The following is a 22,883-nucleotide window of genomic DNA, read 5'->3' on the forward strand; positions in this document are numbered from 1 at the left end:
GGCTGTCTGGTTGGTGGTCTCTAGGCAGTGTTACCTTGTTAATGGATCTTAGCTCATCAGATATTGTTCAAGCTTCTAAACACATGACATCGTAAGGACATGATAGGATTTGTAACATCCATGTGTGTGTTCTATATGATGGTTGATATTGAGTTTGCATGTGACAGCCGTGTTATGTGTGTCCTGCCTTGGACTGTTAGAGAACACCTTCTACTCTAACACATGACTACACCAGACAAGGCTTCAAAGTATCCTCTTTTTATTTACATCACAACATCATCAACAAACAAACACACTGTAGAATTCACTCATTTGTGTTTTAAAGTGCATTGTTTTTTTAAGATCTGTACATACAGGAATCGCACAATATACAGTGTTAATCGGTCAGACTGATGAAAAAGTGTTTTATTTACATTGTTCAGAGGGGAGTCCTGAGTCAGTCTAGGACTGGAACTGATGCAGCCTGAAGTCCAGGGGCTTCAGGAAGTCTGGCAGGGAGTCCAGCTGCTCCAGGGGGATAGACTGGGTCAGTTTCTGCATGGCCTGGACATACAGGGATGGTGGGGAGATCCCAGAGAGCCAGTGGAAAGCCTGCTCCCCAACCAGGCTCCGCCAAGCCGCTGCGTTGTCCTGCACCTGCCTCTTCATCTGGAAGCTGATCTTTGGCATGAAGAGGAGAAGGTAGCCCAGGCACACTTGCTTTCTGCGCATGTCGGGTTCGCCCTGGTCGATCTGATGCAGCAGGCAATCCAATGGGGTGTCCCCGGACCCGTCCGTGACGGAAGGACAAGCGCCGTGTCCTAGTAACAGGATCAAACACTCCGGGCGCACCAGGTCGCAGGTCAGATGCAGGGCTGCTTTGCCCCCGTCTACGTGAACGCACCCGCGACTGTTGAGGTAGCTTTGGCGCTCGCTCTCCGAAAAGTCCTTCAGTGAGTCCATGATCATTTTCAGTATAGTCACGCGGTTATAACGAACAGCTATAGAAAGATGTGGAGTAGTCGATGCTTGGCAGCAACAGAAACTCCTGCTGGGCATGTCCAGCGCGCTGACGGAGAATCTGTTAATCAGGTATCTGGCGTATTGTTGATGGTCGTGCACAAGCGCGTACAGTAGAGCCTCTGATGGAGAGAAGGCGCACGCCCGTCCGTCATCCTCCCAGTGAAACACTTCCATCGTTCTCATGTCCTCGAGCATCCATACAGGGAATAGGTCCCGGACTGCTTGGTAAAAAGCAAAGGAGGTTCTTTGGCACTGCTTTTCGGATTTATAATCCGCCCCGTTGTCAAATACACCTACATCCCACGGCATTGTCACAATAGTTTGCAAATCCTTCTAGTATAAAAACCGAGCCTTGCAATAAACGTCTCTGTGTTTACATGTGCTACAGTTGCAGATATGGATAGGAAAAGTAGCCAATGCGCAGAAGAGTAGCTCTGCGCATAAAAGTTGCGTTAAACGCACGGCAAAAAAAGTTTTTCAAGAAAGAATCACAATATAGTAGGCTACAAAATGGTCAACAGTTGGGAGTCTTGACCCAGGTTGCTATCGGGATCTTGGCATGCAGTCACGGCCGGGGTCTCTCTGCTGGTCTTGATTTTGCACCTTCAAACCCCTTCTTCAAACTCCATCGGACGTTTATATACCCCAACGAAGAGGAGAAACAGTAGAACTCCCTTGACGACCGCCCTTGTTGGTTGTTCCCTGCGTCACCAAAATGTAATTGGTTGATGACGTGCCTTTGGAGAGAAGAAATGTGACATCACCGGTTCAAAGTGCCCTTAACGTGTCCATATTTGTGAAGCGCGCCGTGTGAGCGTTTGTTTGGGCGACGCGGTTATCGGCCCTATCGAATGTCCTCTAGAGGACTCCCGCATTCAGAACATTCAGAGCGAGCCGGTGTAAAGGACGCATGTTGAGTTGCTGGTCTGATCGCCAGCAAATGTCATGTAATTGAGCGTCTGGTGCACTGCGCTTTTGCCAAAACCTTCACTGCGTAGCCTAAAACATGACATAAAAGATTACGCACTGCTCCAAACGGTTTCATGAATTCAAAGGAAAGCTAAATCTTTAAATCATTAATCTCATCTTGTTTTAGGCCTAAAATACCTTGGATAACATTTTCTTTTGATCCATAGTTACATGTTGATGAGGGACAATATAATTCTCGCACATGACACCATATGAAAATAAAAATCTGGTATCGCAATTTTTGATTAGTTACTCTAAATACCAGGTTATATGCAACTTTAGGATCGAGTAGGCACTATTGGCAGTTCAGCTACGCCACCTTTTGGGCCAACAGCTGCAATTGCACGTCATCGTTAACACTTGTCAGATGAGCTACATGGTCAATTTTAAGAATGATAGAAAGGCTGTTCAATCCCATATAAAGATCAAATGTGCTAACAATAGGTTGATTATAAAATTGGATTATTCAAGTTGCCTACCATGTGAAGACCAACTATGCATGCAGAATGAGAATAGTTTTGAGACGCACGACATCCAAATATGTATATTCCCCCTTACCTTCTCCCTCAAAAAGTTTCTGCTTTTTGCCAGGCCATCTTTGTAAATAAGAATTTTGTTCTCAATGATTCTGCCTGGTTAAATAAACGTTAAATAAATCAAATAAAAATATGACCCCCTGTTAAAAGCAACGCTGCAATGTAACAGCAGTGCATCAATACACTTTGAATAAATAAAAATGAGCTGAGTTCAAAAGACAAGTACCATACACACAATAGTATTGACCAGTGACTTGGTACAGGTTAGAGTATAATAATGTAGAGTGAAACATAAAGTAGACTAAATATGTCAGTAAAACATTATAAACACAATGAAAGACATTATAAAGTAGCCAACTCTGGCTCATCAACTCTTTTATGGGCAACATGGATGTGTAAAGTCCCTTAGTTTGTTGTTGGATGTTGGTGAACCGCTATTTGTGCTTGGCTGACGTCTTTTGTTCATATGTCGAATGGTTCTATGACCTCCAATCATCTTGTGATAGGACATGTACTTTTGTTGTTTGCAGTTAGTAGTTTATGGATGTGCATTGTTGGGTTGTTTATTTGCATGTAGTTATATAACGAGTCAGATGGCTGAGCGGTTAGGGAATCGGGCTACTAATCGGAAGGTTCTTGGTTTGATTCCCGGCTGTGTCAAATAACTTTGTGTCCTTGGGGAAGCCACTTCACCCTACTTGCCTCTGGGGAATGTCCCTGTACTTACGCTTTGTCGCTCTGGATAAGAGCGTCTGCTAAATGCCTAAATGTAAATATGTGTTTTACATGGTGTTTATTTATTGTTTGTTTCCCCACATGGTCTTGTGTACCAGATCTTTCTGGTAAATGTAAGTATTTTTGTTTTAGTGTAAGTGAGGCTGCAATCAATAAAATTCACAAAGAAAAAATCCCTGTAGTTTCACCTTCTAGCTCAGAATTCAAAGCAGCAATCCATTCCACTGCTGCACCTTAACTGTGACCATTTAAGTGTAATTCTTATTTTGATAGACAATGTCTCTGTGGACTAGTCAAGTTCCTTAACCAAATTTAGAAACAGGTTTATTAGGTTTTCACAAACAAGGAATTGTTTTTAATCTGATGACACACAACAATGGAAGTTTAATGTCACAAAAGCACACAACTGCATGACTACAAAATATAAATGACAAAATAACAATAGAAGATATGAAAAAGTATTATAAGAATAAGTGTAACAAGGTTAACAGCCAGTATCAGTGGGGGTCCCGGGCCTTGATGATGAGCCCAGCTGCAGTCGGGAAGGAACTGTTCTTGTGCCATGACGTTTTGATCCTGATGGACTGCAGTCAGAATCAGAAAGGGATTTGCTGTCTCGGTGGGAGAGGGTTCAAAGGATTTGTGTCCAGGGTGGGAGGGGTCAGCCACAATCTTTCCTCCTGCCTCAGGGTCCTGGAGGCATGCAGGTCTTGCAGGACTGGCAGGTTGCAGCCCTCTCCGCAGAGTGAATGATACTCTGCAGTTCCTTGTCAGTGGCAGCAGCGCACCAGATTGTGATGGAGGAGATGAGGATAGAGTCATTAATGGTGGAGTAGACGTGCACCATCATTGGCTCTGGCAGTTTGTGCTTCTTCAGTTGCCGCAGCAAGTACATCCTCGGCTGTTCCTTCTTGGTGAGGGAGCTGATGTTAAGGTGACGGTGGTGCCCAGGAAGTGGAAAGATTCCAGTGTGTCAGCCGAGGAGTCACACAGGGGGATGGGGGCAGATGGGTCTGGGTTCTTTCTGAAGTCCACAACCATCTCCATTGTCGTTGGAGCACTGAGCTGCAAGTTGTTTTGACCGGAACAGGACACCAGGTAGTTAACCTCCCACCATGGCGGACTCAAACTTCTGAGTATGGAGGAGGATGAAGTGGAGGGCCATGTTTACCTATTGGCTCTGTAGACAAACTGCAGGAGTCCAGAATGGGTCTGTGATGGTTTTGAGGTGGGACAGTACAATGTGCTCAAAATACTTATTATTAAGTCAGGCCAACAGGTCTATCAGTTATCAGTTAATTTGACGAGTTAACCTACCCATATTTCCACCTTGGGGATCAATAAAGTATACTACTACTTCTGTTTTCTTGTATCCCTAATTGGACAGAGAAACTCTGGGATTCATTATTAGTCTTGCGAATATGTGTCTTAAAGCTTGTGGGGGAAAACTCCAGTATAGTTTATCATGCTTGATAAGTATCCAGACAATTAAATAATCGTTTCCCCAATTGATCGTAGTCTATATTAATTGCAATTGCATTTAATTAAGGAACGAGTTATGGCATTTGTTTCTGTTAAACTCCAGTGCAAGAAACGTGGCGTCTTTCCCATTAATCAGCTTGAGAGGGGCCTCTTCAGGACGAGGCTTGAAGTACCTAACCAGCTCCATCAGTTAGCTACGCTAGTTCCATCCACTTCACATCAAGACCCCGTGCCGAGTCAGCCAGCTCCCGACCCCTGGCAAGATTACCGACCCTGCCTCGAAAAGCGTCTAATGAGCGAAAGTGGACCGACAACTTGCCAGATTGTGTACAATATCGATAATGAAGTAGTCTAGTAGCGATGTTTATTTATTTTATAAATTGAGCTAGCTAGCTTGTGCTACCGCAACTTTTATCCAAGTAGCTGCAAGCATCCCTGGCTTACTTGGGGTGGTTGTTATTCAAAGACAAGAGTCAAGACTCACTAGGCTACTGCCATTTGGCTATTTGTAATAGCTATTTCTGGAGCCATCTCCCCGTTGTACTTTTATTACAGACATATTTGCTGTGACATAATAGGGTTGCTAATTTGAGCAATTCATCAGTTTGCCATCATCGCCTCGTTTAGCTAACGTTAGCGATCTAGCTCAAATAGCTTAGCTAGCTATCCAACCTGCTAGCAAACGTTACTTTGTTTTCTGGCTAGACAACTAGCTAGCTAGCCGCTAGCAGTAACGATAGCAAGGTGCTGCTGACACATCACAGCCAGGCGAGCCGTAGCAACTAGCACTAGCTAGCTTGCCAAATTAGAGTAGCTTTGTTTGAGTTCATTTTCAAGATGCCTGCAATGTTGGAGAAAAACGGTTCCGAAATATCAGGGAAGCGGAGAGGGAGGAATTCAGTTAATAATCCTAACAAAAGTTTTGCTACGAATGGAAACAGTAACATTTCATGGGAGGAAGGAAGTTCGGGCTCCTCCAGTGATGATGAGCATGGTAGGTCAACGTGACGGTGGTAGCCTTGGTCAGACAGAACTAGTTCTGGTTTTTGAAATGTTACAAAAATATCTGTAATACATGTTCATCATCTGTGCATAGGTGGCGGAGGTATGCGAGTAGGTGCTCAATATCAAGCCATCGTTCCAGACTATGATCCTGGTGAGTAATTTACGCGATGTTACAGTTTTGAAGATGAGACAGGTTTTAAGATGTGGTAGCCTCGAACTCTGGTGATCGCCCATTCCACGAGTTCAGATTGTCTGGAAGAATTGTATCATCTCACCGACTCTTTCTAAAAATCAATTTCTAAGATTAGATTTGGCCTTAAGTTTACGTAATTTAATAATGTAAACAACTACATTTGAAACAGTTTGAACAGAACCGTTTATTTTAAGAGTATGTTCAATAATAAATAGCCATCTACATCAGTTGCAAAGACAGCTGTTTTGTTGTTCAAACAAAATAAAACATTTGTAACGCATTTCACAGTAATTAAACTTTTCACAATGTATGAGCTTTCATTTTGATCTACAAAGATTTTTGAATTTTATCCAACCACAATTATTCAAATCCTCAGTTTTTTTTCTCCAAATAAACCAAGCTAGATTGGTAAAAAAAATAAAAAGGTTAGTATTTTAAAGAAACCAGTACCTAGCCTCATGTCTCCTCCTTCCTTGCTCCTGCCAGATGTGGCCAAGGCTGCCCAGGAAAGGGACAACCTGGGCATGCTGGTGTGGATACCCAGCCAGACCCTGGCAGAAACCAAACGTAAGAACCACCATTTGCAATAGGATACATATGTGGAAAATGCTTACAGCCTATAAATAAATACAATGTAAATCACCGTAGAACAGTTTTACATTGCTCCTTTGCCCTCTTGCAGTTGATGAATACATTTCAATCGCCAAAGAAAAGCACGGCTATAATATGGAACAGGTAATACAATGCTGCTGTGTTAAAGTGCCACTAAAACAGGTCTTTACAATGTGTAAAAAAAATTCAATTTTCCCTCCTCTACTCTTCAATCGACTCTATGAATAATTGACCCTGTGTGTCTTCATGTACACTACAGGCGTTGGGCATGCTGTTCTGGCACAAGCACAATATAGAGAAGTCCCTGGCAGACTTGCCTAACTTCACACCTTTCCCAGATGAGTGGACGGTGGAGGACAAGGTTCTCTTTGAACAGGGCTTCAGTTTCCATGGCAAGACATTCCACCGCATCCAGCAGATGGTGAGGAAGCACACACACAATCATGTACTCAAACACACACACACACACACTCATATACTCAAACCCACACTCATATACTCCGACACACACACTCGTTGTTTGTGGTTCTGGATTTGGTATAACATCTAGCCCTTTCTACCACATGGCAGCTACCTGACAAGTCCATCGCCAGCCTGGTGAGGTTCTATTATTCATGGAAAAAAACTCGCAGCAAAACCAGCGTCATGGATCGCCACGCACGCAAGCAGAAGAGGGAGCGAGAAGAGAGGTGAAGGCCTAATCCCAAATCAACCTGTAGACTAACTACCCTATAGGCCCAATCCCAAACCAACCTGTAGACTAACTACCCTATAGGCCTAATCCCAAACCAAACTGTAGACTAACTACCTTATAGGCCCAATCCCAAACCAACCTGTAGACTAACTACCCTATAAAACCAATCCCAAACCAACCTGTAGACTAACTACCCTATAGGCCCAATCCCAAACCAATCTCTAGACTAACTACCCTATAGGCCCAATCCCAAACCAACCTGTAGACTAACTACCCTATAGGCCTAATCCCAAACCAAACTGTAGACTAACTACCTTATAGGCCCAATCCCAAACCAACCTGTAGACTAACTACCCTACAGGCCCAATCCCAAACCAACCTGTAGACTAACTACACTATAAACACAATTCCAAACCAACCTGTAGACTAACTAACCAATAGGCTTAATCCCAAAAAACCTGTAGACTAACTACTCTATAGGCCCAATCCCAAACCAACCTGTAGACTAACTACCCTATAGGCCTAATCCCAAACCAAACTGTAGATTAACTACCTTATAGGCCCAATCCCAAACCAACCTGTAGACTAACTACCCTATAAAACCAATCCCAAACCAACCTGTTGACTAACTACCCTATAGGCCTAATCCCAAACCAACCTGTAGACTAACTACTCTATAGGCCCAATCCCAAACCAACCTGTAGACTAACTACCCTATAGGCCCAATCCCAAACCAACCTGTAGACTAATTACCCTATAAACACAATTCCAAACCAACCTGTAGACTAACTAACCAATAGGCCTAATCCCAAAAAACCTGTAGACTAACTACTCTATAGGCCCAATCCCAAACCAACCTGTAGACTAACTACCCTATAGGCCCAATCCCAAACCAACCTGTAGACTAATTACCCTATAAACACAATTCCAAACCAACCTGTAGACTAACTAACCAATAGGCCTAATCCCAAAAAACCTGTAGACTAACTACTCTATAGGCCCAATCCCAAACCAACCTGTAGACTAACTACCCTATAGGCCTAATCCCAAACCAAACTGTAGACTAACTACCTTATAGGCCCAATCCCAAACCAACCTGTAGACTAACTACCCTATAAAACCAATCCCAAACCAACCTGTTGACTAACTACCCTATAGGCCTAATCCCAAACCAACCTGTAGACTAACTACTCTATAGGCCCAATCCCAAACCAACCTGTAGACTAACTACCCTATAGGCCCAATCCCAAACCAACCTGTAGACTAATTACCCTATAAACACAATTCCAAACCAACCTGTAGACTAACTAACCAATAGGCCTAATCCCAAAAAACCTGTAGACTAACTACTCTATAGGCCCAATCCCAAACCAACCTGTAGACTAACTACCCTATAGGCCCAATCCCAAACCAACCTGTAGACTAACTACCCTATAGGACCAATCCCAAACCAACCTGTAGACTAAATACCCTATAAACACAATCCCAAACCAAACTCAAAACTAACTACCCCATTGGCCCAAACTCTAGAATAATTACCCAATGGGCCCAATCCCAAACCAATGTGTATATTAACTACCTTATAGGCCCAAACCATGGCCTACACACTTTGCAGCACCAATTTTGAGCCATAACACTCTCAGGTACAATATGCTACTTTTTAGATATTTGAATTGATGAGCAGCAGTTATCCAGGACTGCTCTTTATCACCTGCCTCCTCTGTGTCCTCAGTGAAGACGAGGCTGAGGAGACTCCTCCCAACCCTCCCAGTGACATGGACTTTGATCCCAGCAAGCAGGACAAGAAGGAGGTACAGTATCATCACTAATTTGAACCTGTATTCGGTATCAGTCCAGTCGTTACTTAACCTGGCTGCCAGTCCAATTTAGCCCCGCCCACAACAACATTTGGTCGGGAAGTTGGGTCTGGAGTAGCTCGGTTGCGGAAAAACTATACCCAAACAGGAGCTGTTCGGACCAATGAAATTGTCAGGACGGGCTTTATACGATGATGGACAGATGATCAACAGTAACGTAATCAACCACGTCACCAAAGAGCGCTTTGGTTGTAGGTCTATCCAATTGAGCGAAGAGGCATTAGTATTACGAGTTCGGTTGAAACACGCCCCTTACTCACAGCCCAACAGAGAGTTATCAGACTCATATTCTGACTAGAATTATGAGTATGACAATGTCAGGCTAGTCGTTACTGCTTGGCGGATGCACAACGCGTGGAGCAGGGCCCACTCCGAGACTGAGGACCAGGTTCTAAGGGATGAGGCTAGTATCGAATGCTTGCTGACACACAGACGTTTTCTGTTGCAGGTGGCCTCAGGATCAGAAGCCAAACAGGAAACCAAGCCAGCAGCAGCAGCAGCAGCAGCAGCAGCAGCAGCAGCAGCAGTAGCAGCAGTGGTAGTGCAGAAGGTAAGCAATAACTAGATCTCCTTCAGTCTCTGTAAACATCTGGTTCACTGCATTCTGCAGTTTCCACATCCCATTAACGTTCTTGTCGAGCCTAGAAATGAAGATCCACACACAATTTCCTGTTCGGAGATAAATACGTATAATAAATAATAATAATAGCCAAATAAATAATTTAACAAATAATTAAAAACTAAAACGCTCCGCCACAACACTACCACCTGACCTGTTCCGCGTCTTCCTCCAGCCCACTGGCATGGTCGAGAAGGTGGCCCATGTGAAGAAGGAGCTCCAGGGTCTGTCAGGGAAGAACCTGCACAGAGCCAAGAAGAAGCCCCCTAAGGGCATGCACCTGCACCAGGGAGACGTCGGGGCCATGTCTACGAGCGGCCCAGCGGCCTTGGGAGTGCTGCGACAGCTGGACACAGAGCTGGTCACCATCAAAAGACAGGTGCCAGCTTAAAGGCCGCGTGAAGGAGCGTTGGCGTTTAAAAGTTTATCCATGGATTTAGGACTGAACAATCAAGTTGTCCCCCTGCTCTGCTCTCCTACTTGCTCCTTTCCTGGTTGTGGTATTTACATCGCTTCTCTCCCCAGATCCAGAGCATCAAACAGAACAACAGTGCTCTAAAGGAGAAGCTATATTCTGGAGTAAATAACTTCCGCGTGCCTGAGGTATGGTCAATGCTGTTAGTGTGCCTGAATTCCTGTTTTAAACCCCAGCTGTGATGGTTATTGATCAATGAGCTTGATATTCAGTATTACTGATCGGTAACTGGATATGTAATCTCAGGTGACCCAGAAGTTCAATACTCGCTGGACCACAGATGAGCAACTGCTGGCAGTACAAGGTAACAAAAATAGCAGTGAAAAGGCTTTCAAAGAATCAGGCATTTTACATACTAAATAACACAGATAAATGGCCAATCTGGGTCAGGTGATTAAAATCCCCCCCCTCCTCTCCTCACCAGCCATCAGGAAGTACGGACGAGACTTCCAGGCCATCTCCGACGTGATCGGCAACAAGTCAGTGGTGCAGGTGAAGAACTTCTTCGTGAACTACCGCCGGCGTTACAACCTCGACGAGGTGCTGCAGGAGTGGGAGGCGGAGCACGGGGTGGAGGGCGGGGCCAGGGGAGGAGCGGAGGAGGAGAAGATGGAGGTGTCTCACTCCCCTGAGGAGGCGGGAGCCCGAGGAGGAGCGGGCACGCCGGCCGTCCCTGAGGAGCAGAAGGAGGTGAGGGACAGAGACAGTTTAGTCTACACACGCCCCTGTGTCTAATCGTGGTGTGTCAACTGACGTGCAGCATCCTCCTGTACTACGCTTATTTTGACGCGATTCGCATGGTTTAATCGCACAATGCCTTCCTTGTATTACGAGTAGCGTGTTCGGTCGCATGGTCTTCTCTGTCCTCTGTTGAAGCGTTCTGTATCTGGTGGTGTAGATGTGCAGAGTGGACCAACAGCAACACGTTAGACCTGTATAGGGAACTAACAGCTGTCCCTGTTGTCCCAAGGAGTCGTCGCCCACAGAGACCCAGCAGCCCCAGGCGTCCTGAGCGGGCGTCCATCTTGGGAGGGATGGTGTTTGCGCTGGAACTTCTGCTCCCTGCGGATCTGAGGGCTTGTGAAGGGACGAGGAGGAGCCTAACCAGGTCCCAGTTCAGACCTGACCCCCCGTCCCCTGTCTCCCCCGCCCCCCCGTCCCCATCCCAGTTCAGACCTGACCCCCCCGTCCCCTGTCTCCCCCGCCCCCCCGTCCCCGTCCCAGTTCAGACCTGACCCCCCGTCCCCTGTCTCCCCTGCCCCCCCGTCCCCGTCCCAGTTCAGACCTGACCCCCCGTCCCCTGTCTCCCCCGCCCCCCCGTCCCCGTCCCAGTTCAGACCTGACCCCCCGTCCCCTGTCTCCCCCGCCCCCCCCGTCCCCGTCCCAGTTCAGACCTGACCCCCCGTCCCCTGTCTCCCCCGTCCCCGTCCCAGTTCAGACCTGACCCCCCGTCCCCTGTCTCCCCCGCCCCCCGTCCCCGTCCCAGTTCAGGCCCAATCTATGACTTGACCACCTCCTGAAGGTCACCACAAGGTCATTCTTTCCCCTATCTCCCCATGGCCTGCCCTCCTTCTCTCTCTCCCTCCCAACCCCGACCGCCCCCCCCCCCCCCCCCCCCCCCGATTACCCGGACATGTTAATCTACCACTACATACAGAGAGGGCAACAGCAGTGACCACATGTCAAAGAGACTATGTAGTAACTACCAGGGTTAGCTAAAGCACTTTACTATCCCACCACCATGACCATGGCCAGATCGGCCATCTCGACCTGATCCTGTCCCCTTCCAGCAATGAATCCACATTACAAACATCCTTCCTGTATCTCCATTTGTGTCTTTATCATGTCACACTGCAAAACCTTTTTTATATCACTTCTCCAGAAGTTCACTGTAAACTTAGCTTTAGTTAGTGACAAACACTACCACCATTTCCACCCTGTCCTACAGTTTGTGCTGGAGACATCGGCACTGTACAGCCTATCAGTCAGATGCGATTATTCAGGTTATTGATTATGTTATGTTTCTCCTACAAAAGCTGGCACCACCAGCCAAAATGGCAGCAGTGTTCACGGGGCGTCTTGGTGAAAATCTGAGAGTTCAGTTCAGAGAGTTCATCGCTAATGGAAAACTGTCTCCCGAGATTGTTCCTATAGCTGATTTAATTTGTCTTCTGCCGAGAAGAGTCAAAAATTGTGGAAACGTTATTCATTTTTAGGGCGCTGCTAAGTGCTCAAATTGTACAATTGTATTCAAGAATAATGGTTAAGGTAATACTATTTGTATTGGAATATATTTATGATGCGTTTAGTGATTTGGTGTCTGATGAGTCAGACCTAATGATTGAAGTAAGAAATTGTACATAACCTGGGAATTGGAGGCCAAGGATTTCATCATGTTCAACAGAGCCCTGGGCGTCTGGTTTCCTGGACACATGACATTGAGTTCTAACAACACCTAGACTAACAAATACAAATGAACCAATTGGGATTTGTTTAGCAAATCTATGAAACTTAATCAAGGAAACCAACCCCAGGGGTTTGACCATGTTTGACTTAATGTGGACTTCACATACTTCGATTAGCAATATTTAAGATTAATTTAGACTTGATTAGCAATGCCTAGAAAATATATACAATTGGGTCATACACCGTTAAGTTGTCGAACTCTGACCCCTATCCAGTTCAGGTGAGAGGATTTAGCCTTTAAAATAGATGAATGAGAGATTGTAATTTGACTGGATGTTCTTCAGATTTTTACATTTTTATTAAAAACACTGGTTTCTCAGACACAGATGATGCTTAACCCCAGGCCCAAGACTCATGTCAATGTAGGTTGTCCTTGGAAAGTTCTTTGTTCTTTCAAATAAAGATACTTTAGTCTGGATCTGTGTTTGGGGAATCAACACCTTTTAGAGAAGTAGGAATTTTGTTGGTTTAGTCCTGTACACGGGACATGGCCTGTTGAGAAGTTTTTACTGTCCTGGTACCAAGCTTACTGTCAGCATAATGTTTTAATGCCTTTTCTATACTTGTGGAAATGTGTGTGCGTTTCTGAGGGGTAGGGTTTCAATGCTGAAAGGGTCTGTGTGCGTGCGTGTGTGTGTATTTTATTGCAGTCATTAAGCATTATGTATCCAATTTGCAGTTCAATAAACAATACATTTGAAGGATTTATAGGGGATGTTTACACACATGATCTGACTGTGTCTATCGTTCATCTGCTGTCCTATTTTCTACTGTGTGCATGCATAGTATTTCTACTTTGATACATTTGTATTATTTAACAACTTGACCTGGCATTTGGTTTGTGCCAGATGTATGACATTTGTTCATATATCAGCAACATACAACACCAATATGACTTAATGTGTTCAGTGTAGGTTGCACAAGCTATATAATAACTTCTGTTCTCATTTCCGAAACCGGAAATGAGGTCGTCAGAGTTCAAGTTCCATTTTTATTAGTCATCCCGTGTACGTACTAACTCATGTACTAACTAGGCTGTGATCATTTCGATGCTATGGGTGAACATGAGTTTCGTAACAACATATGATGAAGCATTCCCAGAGCGTCTCTTCCGTAGTTGTCAGTAACAGTGCCGACTAGCGATCAGGCCAACAATTGCGCGCATGGCCTGCTCATTTTTTTCACGACGGGGATTTCCTAGGGAGGAAGTAAGCAAACCGAAGGGGGCTTTCCAGCCACTTAGGCATCAACATCGAAGAGAAGAAGTGGCTTCTCTTTTTGACCCGCATTTCCCTTTGGATTTCAGAAATATTCCTAAAACATATTATAGGTACGATGTCACCTATATGTGACAGGCCCTTGGATGTCTGTTTCCTATCGAGAGGAGTTCGGTCGCTTTCAGTGTAGTCCATAGTAAGCTACTGAACGTGCCATTCACCCCGCAAAGCTTTATTCGAAACGTTGTAGCTGGACAACGACGTTGCATTGGCCAACGTTAACCATCTGATTCATGTAAGTATTATTGCTAGACACAATCCTACAATGTTCATTTCACGCTAATAGTGTAGGAACTATTTTATGTGAGCGAGATAGTGGCAACATGTTGAGAAACCATACGTGTGAAAGCCAGAGCATGTGTTCGTGTGTGAGGAGAGATATTCAAACCAAGCTGGGGATGAGGTAATTTCAAACATCCATTGTGGGGCTTTTCAACAGACAAGCATCGCAAATCACAGTAAAAAAATTAAAATGGTAATTTTTCGATAGTGTTATTCTAGTTTATTGCCCTCCGGATATTTTCATTCACACGGCTGTTGAAACTATATTCGACATACCAAATGCCATTTTAAAACAATTACACATTTTCTCTGCTAAATGCACGTTAGCCTTGGTGATAGGTATGATGCTGTTGCAACACCTGTGACCTGGCTCACACATGACATTTCAGCTGTCACTGTGCATAATGACAGCGGCATTAACTCAATCCAGTTTATTTGGAAGATTGATCTTTTGAGGCATTTTAGTCTTACTCCTTAATGTCTTAACAATATAGTCAGAAATGAATCACATGTATGGTGTAATGTTAGCCTAACGTTTATTCAATCCATGAGATTCATCAGTCTCCAGGTTTGGTTCAGCTGGGCTGATTCAGTATTTGAGGGCTAGATGTAGTTGATGGATGTAACAGTAAGTCTGTGCAATCAAAGGTTAGTGACAGAAATCCCCTAGTTGTGTTGTTTCATTTTTGTTTTGTGCTGTCATGGTAGAGCAACCAGGACAAATGGACCTGCATGTTTTGACTCAGGCCCTGTCCCTGTCTCTCTCTGTCCCTGTCTCTCTCTGTCCCTGTCTCTCTGTCCCTGTCTCTCTCTGTCCCTGTCTCTCTCTATCTCTCTCTGTCCCTGTCTCTCTCTGTCCCTGTCTCTCTGTCCCTGTCTCTCTCTGTCCCTGTCTCTCTCTATCTCTCTCTGTCCCTGTCTCTCTCTGTCCCTGTCTCTCTCTGTCCCTGTCTCTTTCTGTGCCTGTCTTTCTGTCCCTGTCTCTCTCTCTGTCCCTATCTCTCTCTGTCCCTGTCTCTCTCGGTCCCTGTGTCTCTCTGTCTGTCCCTGTCTCTCTTTATGTGCCTGTCTTTCTGTCCCTGTCTCTCTCTGTCCCTGTCTCTCTGTCCCTGTTTCTCTGTCCCTGTCTCTCTGTCCCTGTTTCTCTGTCCCTGTCTCTCTCTCAGTCCCTGTCTCTCTGTTCCTGTCTCTCTCTCTGTTTCTCTCTCTGTCCCTGTCTCTCTCTCGGCCCCTTCTCTCTCTCTCGGTCCCTGTCTCTCTCTCTCGGTCCCTGTCTCTCTCGGTCCCTCTCTCGGTCTCTCTCTGTCACTGTCTCTCTTTCTGTCAGTGTCTCTCTGTCCCTGTCTCTCTGTCCCTATCTCTCTTTCTTTCCCTGTCTCTCTCTCAGTCCCGGTCTCTTTCTGTCCCGGTCTTTCTCTCTGTCCCTGTCTCTCTCTGTCCCTGTCTCTCTCTGTTCCTGTCTCTCTCTTGGTCCCTGTCTCTCTCTGTTCCTGTCTTTCTATCTCTCCTTTCCTCCTCTCATTACATTTAGCAGCCTTAAACCCAGTCAGGCCCAAAAGACCACACTCAGACATCAAGCAATTTCTTTCTCAGCGCTCCAGTCATTCTTGGTGTTCAACAGAAACAGTGAGTTCTTAGGGGGAAATACCCCCGTTTTACATTTGCTCTGCAGTTCAACAGAAACACCATTTCCCGTCGAGGAAGAGAGACCTGACTAAATTTACCAGAACACTCAGAATATCGCAGTCTCATGATTTAGAAACTACACAGCTGGGGCGTGTGAAGTTTAGGCCTACACAGTGCTTAGTCCAAAATCTTGAACGGTTTGATAGTGTCATGATGGCATTCAATGCTGTGTAGTCAAAGATGGGAGAGTCAGGGGGTGTGTGTGTAGTCAGATGCTGAGTAGCGTCGATGAACCAGACAGTGGAAAAGCCCCTAGCATATCCCAGGAAGTCCCTGAACCACCAGAGGAGGAACTCACCAGCTCTCATCTCCCCCAGCCCGGGAGGAGACCTGGGACACCCGTCCCTCATTCTCGTTGGAATTCAGGGCTGCAGGGGAGAACCTTGTGCTGGCATGGATCCTCACAGGTACAGCCAACCCCATAGGCAAGTCTGCCGGGAGCACAGGAAAGACGGGTTTTCGGTGACGCAAACAATCCAGTTCAGGGTGCAGAGGGATCCGAGTGTAGGTATGCGGTCACAGTGGATGTTTGCACCCCTCCATCCCCTTTCTAGCTAGTCAGTCAAACCCCCCCAGACTGCCAGCCAGACAGCCAGTTAGTGTCCAGACAGTCGCTTACTGTCCCTGCTGCCTGTGTGCTTCTCTCGTCTCGGAGAGGAGATAAAATTAGCCTGAGTTAGCTATGTGTGTTATGGAGGGGTTTCCCAAGTCCAGGCCTCAGTCAGGAGCTGTTGATGTGGCAGTGAATGCACTGTATTCACACACACACACACACAGCCTCCTCATCTGAAACACAAGTATGTAACATGAGATTAAAGTGTCTTTCATCAAGTGTGTTTGTCCTGTATGTTGCAATGGTGTAAGGTAATGCTACCCCTACTGTAGGTGCTGAACTGGGGTCAGAACTATGTTCCCCCCTTGAAGGTTAAGTGGATGTTTCACAAGGAGGATGCAGATCCTGGATCAGAGTGTAAGAGGGGGCAGCTTCACTTGTTGCAATAACGGGTATCTTACTGTTGCACAACTTAAGTCCAGAGTTGCTGGATTCCAGTAGAGCAGTTTGGATAGGTACAAGCTGATATCCAGCCACTTGGTACCTTAGCAACGCCCCTGACTCCGAGCTAGCTCCAGAGGTGCTGCCCTGGGGGCTGACTTGTGTTCCTCTCAGCACACCCAAGAAGCCCTGGACCCTTTTCACCCCTCCCGTCCTCTCCCCAGGTCATGTCAGCAGGGCGTGGTGGTGACGGGCGGGAGCTCCAGATTCACCTCCAGCAGGCAGTGTCCTCCCTGGGTGGCCTCTCTCTCGCCCAGAGGCCCTGGCCCAGCGACCCTCCCAACACCACGGGATTCCTGCCAGCCCACGGTGGCTTCAGGGACCACTTCCTGTTGACCCCCGAGCCCAAGTACTGCTGCGAGTCCTGCCGCCTGGTGCTCTGCAACCCTCGGCAGACAGAGTGTGGCCACCGCTTCTGTGAGACGTGCATATCTGACCTGCTCAGGTGAGGGGCGGGGTGGGGTTGGAAGTAGTGGGGAGGGGTGGGTAGGTAAGGTGGGGATGATGTTGCACTCGCCAACCCTGATTCTTCTTTGCGTGCTTCAATCTCGAAGGTCAGACACAGGATAGAGGGCGAGGAGGAGGAGGAGGAGGAGGAGGAGGAGGGGGAGGAGGGGGAGGGGGGGGAGGGGGGGGGAGGGGGGGGGAGGGGGGGGAGGGGGGAGAGACGAGACAAGAGAGGAACAGATGAGAAAGGGAGAGATTTCGGTTTCACCATGACTATGCGGTTTGCCAGACAGTGTTTTCTTTTGGCTGTGTCAGAGGTGCAGTCTCTTGATGGTTGTCACGAGGACGCGTCTGTTTGTATTATAACACCCACTCAAATGTTGCATTGAAACACTGCACGTAAAGCTACAACAGGGACCTAATGATCCTCTTCTTTGTCCAGCAAGCCTAGCCCAGTATGTCCAGCCGACAAGGAGCCTCTGTTCAAGGACAAGGTAAGGCCGATACGAAGCCCTGCTGCCGTTCTACAACCTACCATTCTAGAACCTACCATTCTAGAACCCCCACTGATGGCAGAATTCCTGGCTAATAAAACAACCACCCTGGCTGATGTCATCATCCCTGGTAGATCTAATGACATGTGTTTACTCAGTCCGGTACTCTGCTCTGGTAGATCTTCCGGGATATATGCTGCCACAGGGAGATCATGGCTCTGAAGGTGTTCTGTCGAAGCGAGAAGAGCGGCTGCAAGGAGCAGATGAGCCTCCACCAGGTCATGGTGAGGATCATCACCGCCTTCATTGGATGTTCCTACTGTGTTTCCCCATACAGGGAGGATTACCCTCGAACAGATCTCTGCAATCACGCTATTAACATGGCTTATCAACTCCCTTAACCCCTCCTCTGTCTGTGTCCGTCGTGTGTGTGTGTGTGGGTGCTTGTCTCTTCCAGGACCACCTGAACGTGTGTCTGTACTTTGAGGTGCCCTGCCCCCTGGGGAAGTGTAAGGAGAGCATGATGAGGAAGGACATTCCTGAGCACCTGAGCAGGAGGTGCAAGCACAGGGAGGCCACCTGTGAGCTGTGCCTGCAGAAGATGCCCCTGACAGAGCTCCAGGTACCTGCACCCCGCCCTGGGGCGATGGGTGGAGGGATTTGACCGAGTCACTTCATTGAGATGAATCTTAAAGTCTCATAGCCAATGTAGGACTGTGTGTCAGAGCTGGGTTGGAATTGTAGACATATTTCCCCTCTGGTCCATACCGTGTAATAAACGTGCACGATGACAGTTTTGTATTTATATGTCAGCCGCTAACAGAACTGAAACTATCAGTTCCTATAGGTTGCCGGCCAGCTCTTTGGTGCTGTTTTAGTCTGACCGCTGTGCTGTCCCTTCTTCCCCAGAAACACAAGGAGACGGTGTGTCCAGCGTTCCCCGTGTCCTGTCCCAACCACTGCACTTTCCCCTCCATCCTGCGGAGCGAGGTACGGAGCGCTCTAGCGAAAGGTCACAGACGCTGTCCACATCCTGTCCACACCCTGTCCACACCCTGTCCACATCATGTCCACACCCTGTCCACATCATGTCCACATCCTGTCCACACCCTGTCCACATCATGTCCACACCCTGTCCACACCCTGTCCACATCATGTGCACACCCTGTCCACATCATGTGCACACCCTGTCCACATCATGTCCACACCCTGTCCACATCATGTCCACATCATGTCCACACCCTGTCCACATCATGTCCACATCATGTCCACACCCTGTCCACATCATGTCCACACCCTGTCCACATCATGTCCACATCATGTCCACACCCTGTCCACATCATGTCCACACCCTGTCCACATCATGTCCACATCATGTGCACACCCTGTCCACACCCTGCTCCACTCACGCGGACGGATCTGTTTGTGTTGTTAAGATCCCTGTCGATCAGAGCAAGGTCTTGATGCATGATGTGTAGGTGGAGGGAAAGGGATTGTGGCTACTGGCTAACCTGCCCTCCTAGCTGCCCTACCAGCTGCCCTCCTAGCTGCCCTCCTAGCTGCCCTCCTAGCTGCCCTCCCAGCTGCCCTCCTAGCTGCCCTCCTAGCTGCCCTCCCAGCTGCCCTCCAAGCTGCCCTCCTAGCTGCCCTCCTAGCTGCCCTCCCAGCTGCCCTACCAGCTGCCCTCCTAGCTGCCCTACCAGCTGCCCTCCTAGCTGCCCTCCTAGCTGCCCTACCAGCTGCCCTCCTAGCTGCCCTCCTAGCTGCCCTACCAGCTGCCCTCCCAGCTGCCCTCCCAGCTGCCCTCCCAGCTGCCCTCCTAGCTGCCCCCTGAAATCAGGGCTGATTGTCTAACCTCCAACTTGTCTCTTGCAGCTGTTGAGTCACCAGCATGACTGTCCCAAGGCCCAGGTAGCCTGCTCTTTCATCCGCTACGGGTGCACTTTCAAGGTCAGCCTGCTGCTGCTGTATACACACCCTCACTAGAACTGTTGTGTGATGCCCTAAAATTGAACTGGCTCTATGCGATCATTGGACTTGGTTTGACCTTTAGTTAGGTTAACCGTATATATATTTATTTTTTATCTGTGGTTGCTACATTACTGGTTTAGTCATTGTGTGTGTTTGTGTATGCTGCAGGGTCTGAACCAGGACCTAAGGGATCATGAGTCCAGTTCTGCCTCAGAACACCTCAGACTCATGGCAGCTAGGAACAGCACCTTGGAGGCCAAGGTAACAAGGCTGGACCAATCAATCCCAGATAAATATATGCATTCCTCGGATGGATGGATGGATGGAGAGATGCACACATAGAGGGATAGATGGATGGATGGATAGATGATGATACCGGACGGGTGTGTTTACAGTATCGTCATACTGTAATCAATGAGGATGGAAGACTTTCACAACACGCTGTCATTCAGCAGGGGGGCAGTAGCAGCCCCTGGTGCTGAAATCCTTCCTAAACTGAAAGGGATGAGCGCAGTAACTGAGGAGTGTGTTTTGGTGCAGGTGGAGGACGTGAAGGGAGAGTTGCTGGAGCGCTACAAGGTTCTGCCAGGCCTCAGCAGCCGACTGGCAGAGCTGGAGGCCCACTACGAGGAGATGAGGGAGAAGAACCGTCAGCTGGAGCAGAAACTGGTCACCATGCAGGTCATTAGGATACATCTAAACTCACAGCAGATGCTTTGAACCAAAGCGACGTACAGTAAAGGCCTACTGGGGGTAGCGGGCAGTTACACAACCCAGCAAGCTGCACTTGACCCAGCCTCACCTCTGTGTGTTGGGCTGGGGTCCGTTGACCCCCCCTCCCCCACCCCCAGCTCGCCTCACAGCCCAGAGCCATCTGACCCCTGTGTTGCTGTGTCCTGTGTAGAAGCTGATGAGCTCCCACTCTGAGAAACTGCTGGAGGTGGAGCTAGAGCTGAGGACCCTGAGGGGGGTACGGGAGGAGGTGGAGGCTCTGAGGAGCTCCGTGGAGAGCATCCGCTCACGGCTCTCCCTGCTGGACGGAGGACGCGCCGGGACCAGCTCTGGGACTCTGGCTCTGGGTCAGTTAGGTACAGACACGCACGCATACATCGCCTGTTAGACACACACAAACACACCCTGTCAGCCACAAACAGACTCAGACACACACACACACACACCCTCTCAGCTACAAACGGACACACCTACACGTACAGACCCACACGTACACACCCACACGTACACAGTAGCTTACTGGAACCAGCTCTGGGTCTCGCCTCTGGGTCAGTTAGGAACAAACACACCTGGCTGACAGGGTAAAGTCATGTGACACGGTGTTGGAGTAGCACTTAGGAGTGCCAGGCAGGGTGATCTGTTCAAAGTCTAAAGCTAGTACTGTAACTGTGGTCAGTAAATATAATATTTGCAGCGCCTAATATAGTGTGACTGGTTGACTTGATAAAAATTTGACTAGAATGAGAACAGAATGTCAAGTGTGTTCAACTTGATCGATTTAATGCAGTTACATTTCTTCCGGTGTGGTCCAGTTGTAGGTAGGAAGTTCTACCAACGGCTTCTTTCTGTGTTCTTTAAAAGAAAACAGTGAAGGACTACATTCTGATTGTATTCGGTTGCTGCAGCGTGGGTGCTTTTGTGGCACGTGCCGCAACTAATAATTGACCAATGACCAACAGTTAACTGTCGTGTGCTTAGATTCCACCATCTGAACCTGCTCTGCCCATTACTGTAATGTCATCTATATCATCTAGTAGATGCTTTTACCCACATTCACGTACGACACGGGGGAATTTGTCTTGATTTGCAGTCAAGTGCTCTAACCACTGAGCTACACACTGCCCATTATTTATATTTTAAACCCTGGTCACTGTAGTTCTAGGGTCTCAAGAGTACTGAATGCAGGACTCCAACCTGATTGGTCTGTCTGTTCAACCCCAAACAGAGTCCCAGCTCTCTCGCCACGACGACATGCTGAGCGTGCACGAGATCAGGCTGGCCGACATCGACCTGCGCTTCCAGGTTCTAGAGACGGCATCGTTCAACGGCACGCTTATCTGGAAGATCCGCGACTACAAGCGCAGGAAGCAGGAGGCCGTGGCTGCCAAGACCCTGTCTCTGTACAGCCAGCCCTTCTACACGGGCTACTTTGGCTACAAGATGTGTGCCCGGGTCTACCTAAACGGCGACGGCATGGGGAAGGGGACCCACCTGTCGCTGTTCTTCGTGGTGATGCGTGGCGAATACGACGCCCTCCTGCCCTGGCCCTTCAAGCAGAAGGTCACCCTGATGCTCATGGACCAGGGCCCCGCCCGCAAACATCTGGGCGACGCCTTCAAGCCCGACTCCAACTCCAGCAGCTTCAGACGGCCGGTGGCAGAAATGAACATAGCGTCGGGCTGCCCGCTGTTCGTCACCCAGACCCTGCTGGACAACGGGACATACATTAAGGACGACACCATCTTTATCAAGGTTACCGTGGATACCTCTGACCTGCCCGACCCTTGACCCTTGACTCTGGGACGGCTGGACTGAGATCAGCTGATGTGTCAGATCAAGCAGAGGGCTGCACAGATGGACGGACGTACAGATGGACACCGATGGACGAAAAAGAGAGAGAGAGAGAGAGAGAGAGAGAGAGAGGGACATTGATAGAGTTTAAGAATAAGAAGAAAAAGAGATGTTTTGGGAAAATGGGCAGAAATCAAGAAATCTGAGTTCAAGGAAAACATTTATGAACTAGCAAGGCTTTGTAAGTGTTGAGGGATGGATGGATGACAGGAAGGAAGGATTGACGGCTGGTGGGCTGCTAGATTGTGGTGGTGAGGTGTGCAGTCTAGTCGGGATGTCCAGAAGGTCTAGCAGCTTGTTCAGGGTCTCTTGAGGGAGAGACAGAGGGAAGGGTTGAGAGGGGAAGAAAGGGAGAGGGGGAGGGGTTCCTGGACCTGTCGGTCATTGGCTGCGGGGGAGGGGTCTGGGGGGGAGAGAGGGAGAG

At 47.8% G+C, this 22,883-nt stretch overlaps 3 protein-coding genes across 5 annotated transcripts; 2 read left to right on the forward strand and 1 right to left on the reverse strand.

Annotated features, from left to right (window-relative positions):
• Positions 1-242: 242 nt before the first annotated feature.
• On the reverse strand, positions 243-1,642 carry ankrd9 (ankyrin repeat domain 9). The gene has a single exon (XM_047018422.1). It carries the CDS (start codon positions 1,309-1,311, stop codon positions 442-444), a length of 870 nt encoding a protein of 289 aa, XP_046874378.1. The 5' UTR covers positions 1,312-1,642; the 3' UTR covers positions 243-441.
• Positions 1,643-4,779: 3,137 nt separating this feature from the next.
• Positions 4,780-11,427, forward strand: rcor1 (REST corepressor 1). The gene is made up of 13 exons (XM_047052041.1): positions 4,780-5,718; positions 5,821-5,880; positions 6,409-6,489; positions 6,605-6,657; positions 6,794-6,955; positions 7,105-7,223; positions 8,961-9,039; positions 9,554-9,655; positions 9,900-10,103; positions 10,250-10,327; positions 10,446-10,503; positions 10,624-10,889; positions 11,170-11,427. Exons 1-13 carry the CDS (start codon positions 5,562-5,564, stop codon positions 11,209-11,211), a joined length of 1,461 nt encoding a protein of 486 aa, XP_046907997.1. The 5' UTR covers positions 4,780-5,561; the 3' UTR covers positions 11,212-11,427.
• A 2,371-nt stretch (positions 11,428-13,798) lies between these two features.
• Positions 13,799-22,862, forward strand: traf3 (TNF receptor-associated factor 3). 3 transcript variants are annotated; one of them, XM_047052037.1, is made up of 11 exons: positions 13,799-14,177; positions 17,129-17,409; positions 17,854-17,905; positions 18,085-18,189; positions 18,363-18,527; positions 18,815-18,895; positions 19,781-19,855; positions 20,045-20,137; positions 20,417-20,557; positions 20,781-20,964; positions 21,834-22,862. In XM_047052037.1, the coding sequence occupies exons 2-11, from the start codon at positions 17,132-17,134 to the stop codon at positions 22,394-22,396; spliced, it is 1,737 nt and encodes a 578-aa protein (XP_046907993.1). In that variant the 5' UTR covers positions 13,799-14,177; positions 17,129-17,131; the 3' UTR covers positions 22,397-22,862. The 3 variants fall into 3 exon arrangements, with proteins under 3 accessions (XP_046907993.1, XP_046907995.1, XP_046907994.1); XM_047052039.1 differs by having other exon boundaries at positions 20,781-20,955; XM_047052038.1 differs by lacking the exon at positions 13,799-14,177 and adding an exon at positions 15,683-15,850.
• The last annotated feature ends 21 nt before the right edge of the window (positions 22,863-22,883 follow it).

Source organism: Hypomesus transpacificus, chromosome 3 (assembly GCF_021917145.1).
Source record: "Hypomesus transpacificus isolate Combined female chromosome 3, fHypTra1, whole genome shotgun sequence".
Classification (NCBI taxonomy): Eukaryota; Metazoa; Chordata; class Actinopteri; order Osmeriformes; family Osmeridae; genus Hypomesus; species Hypomesus transpacificus.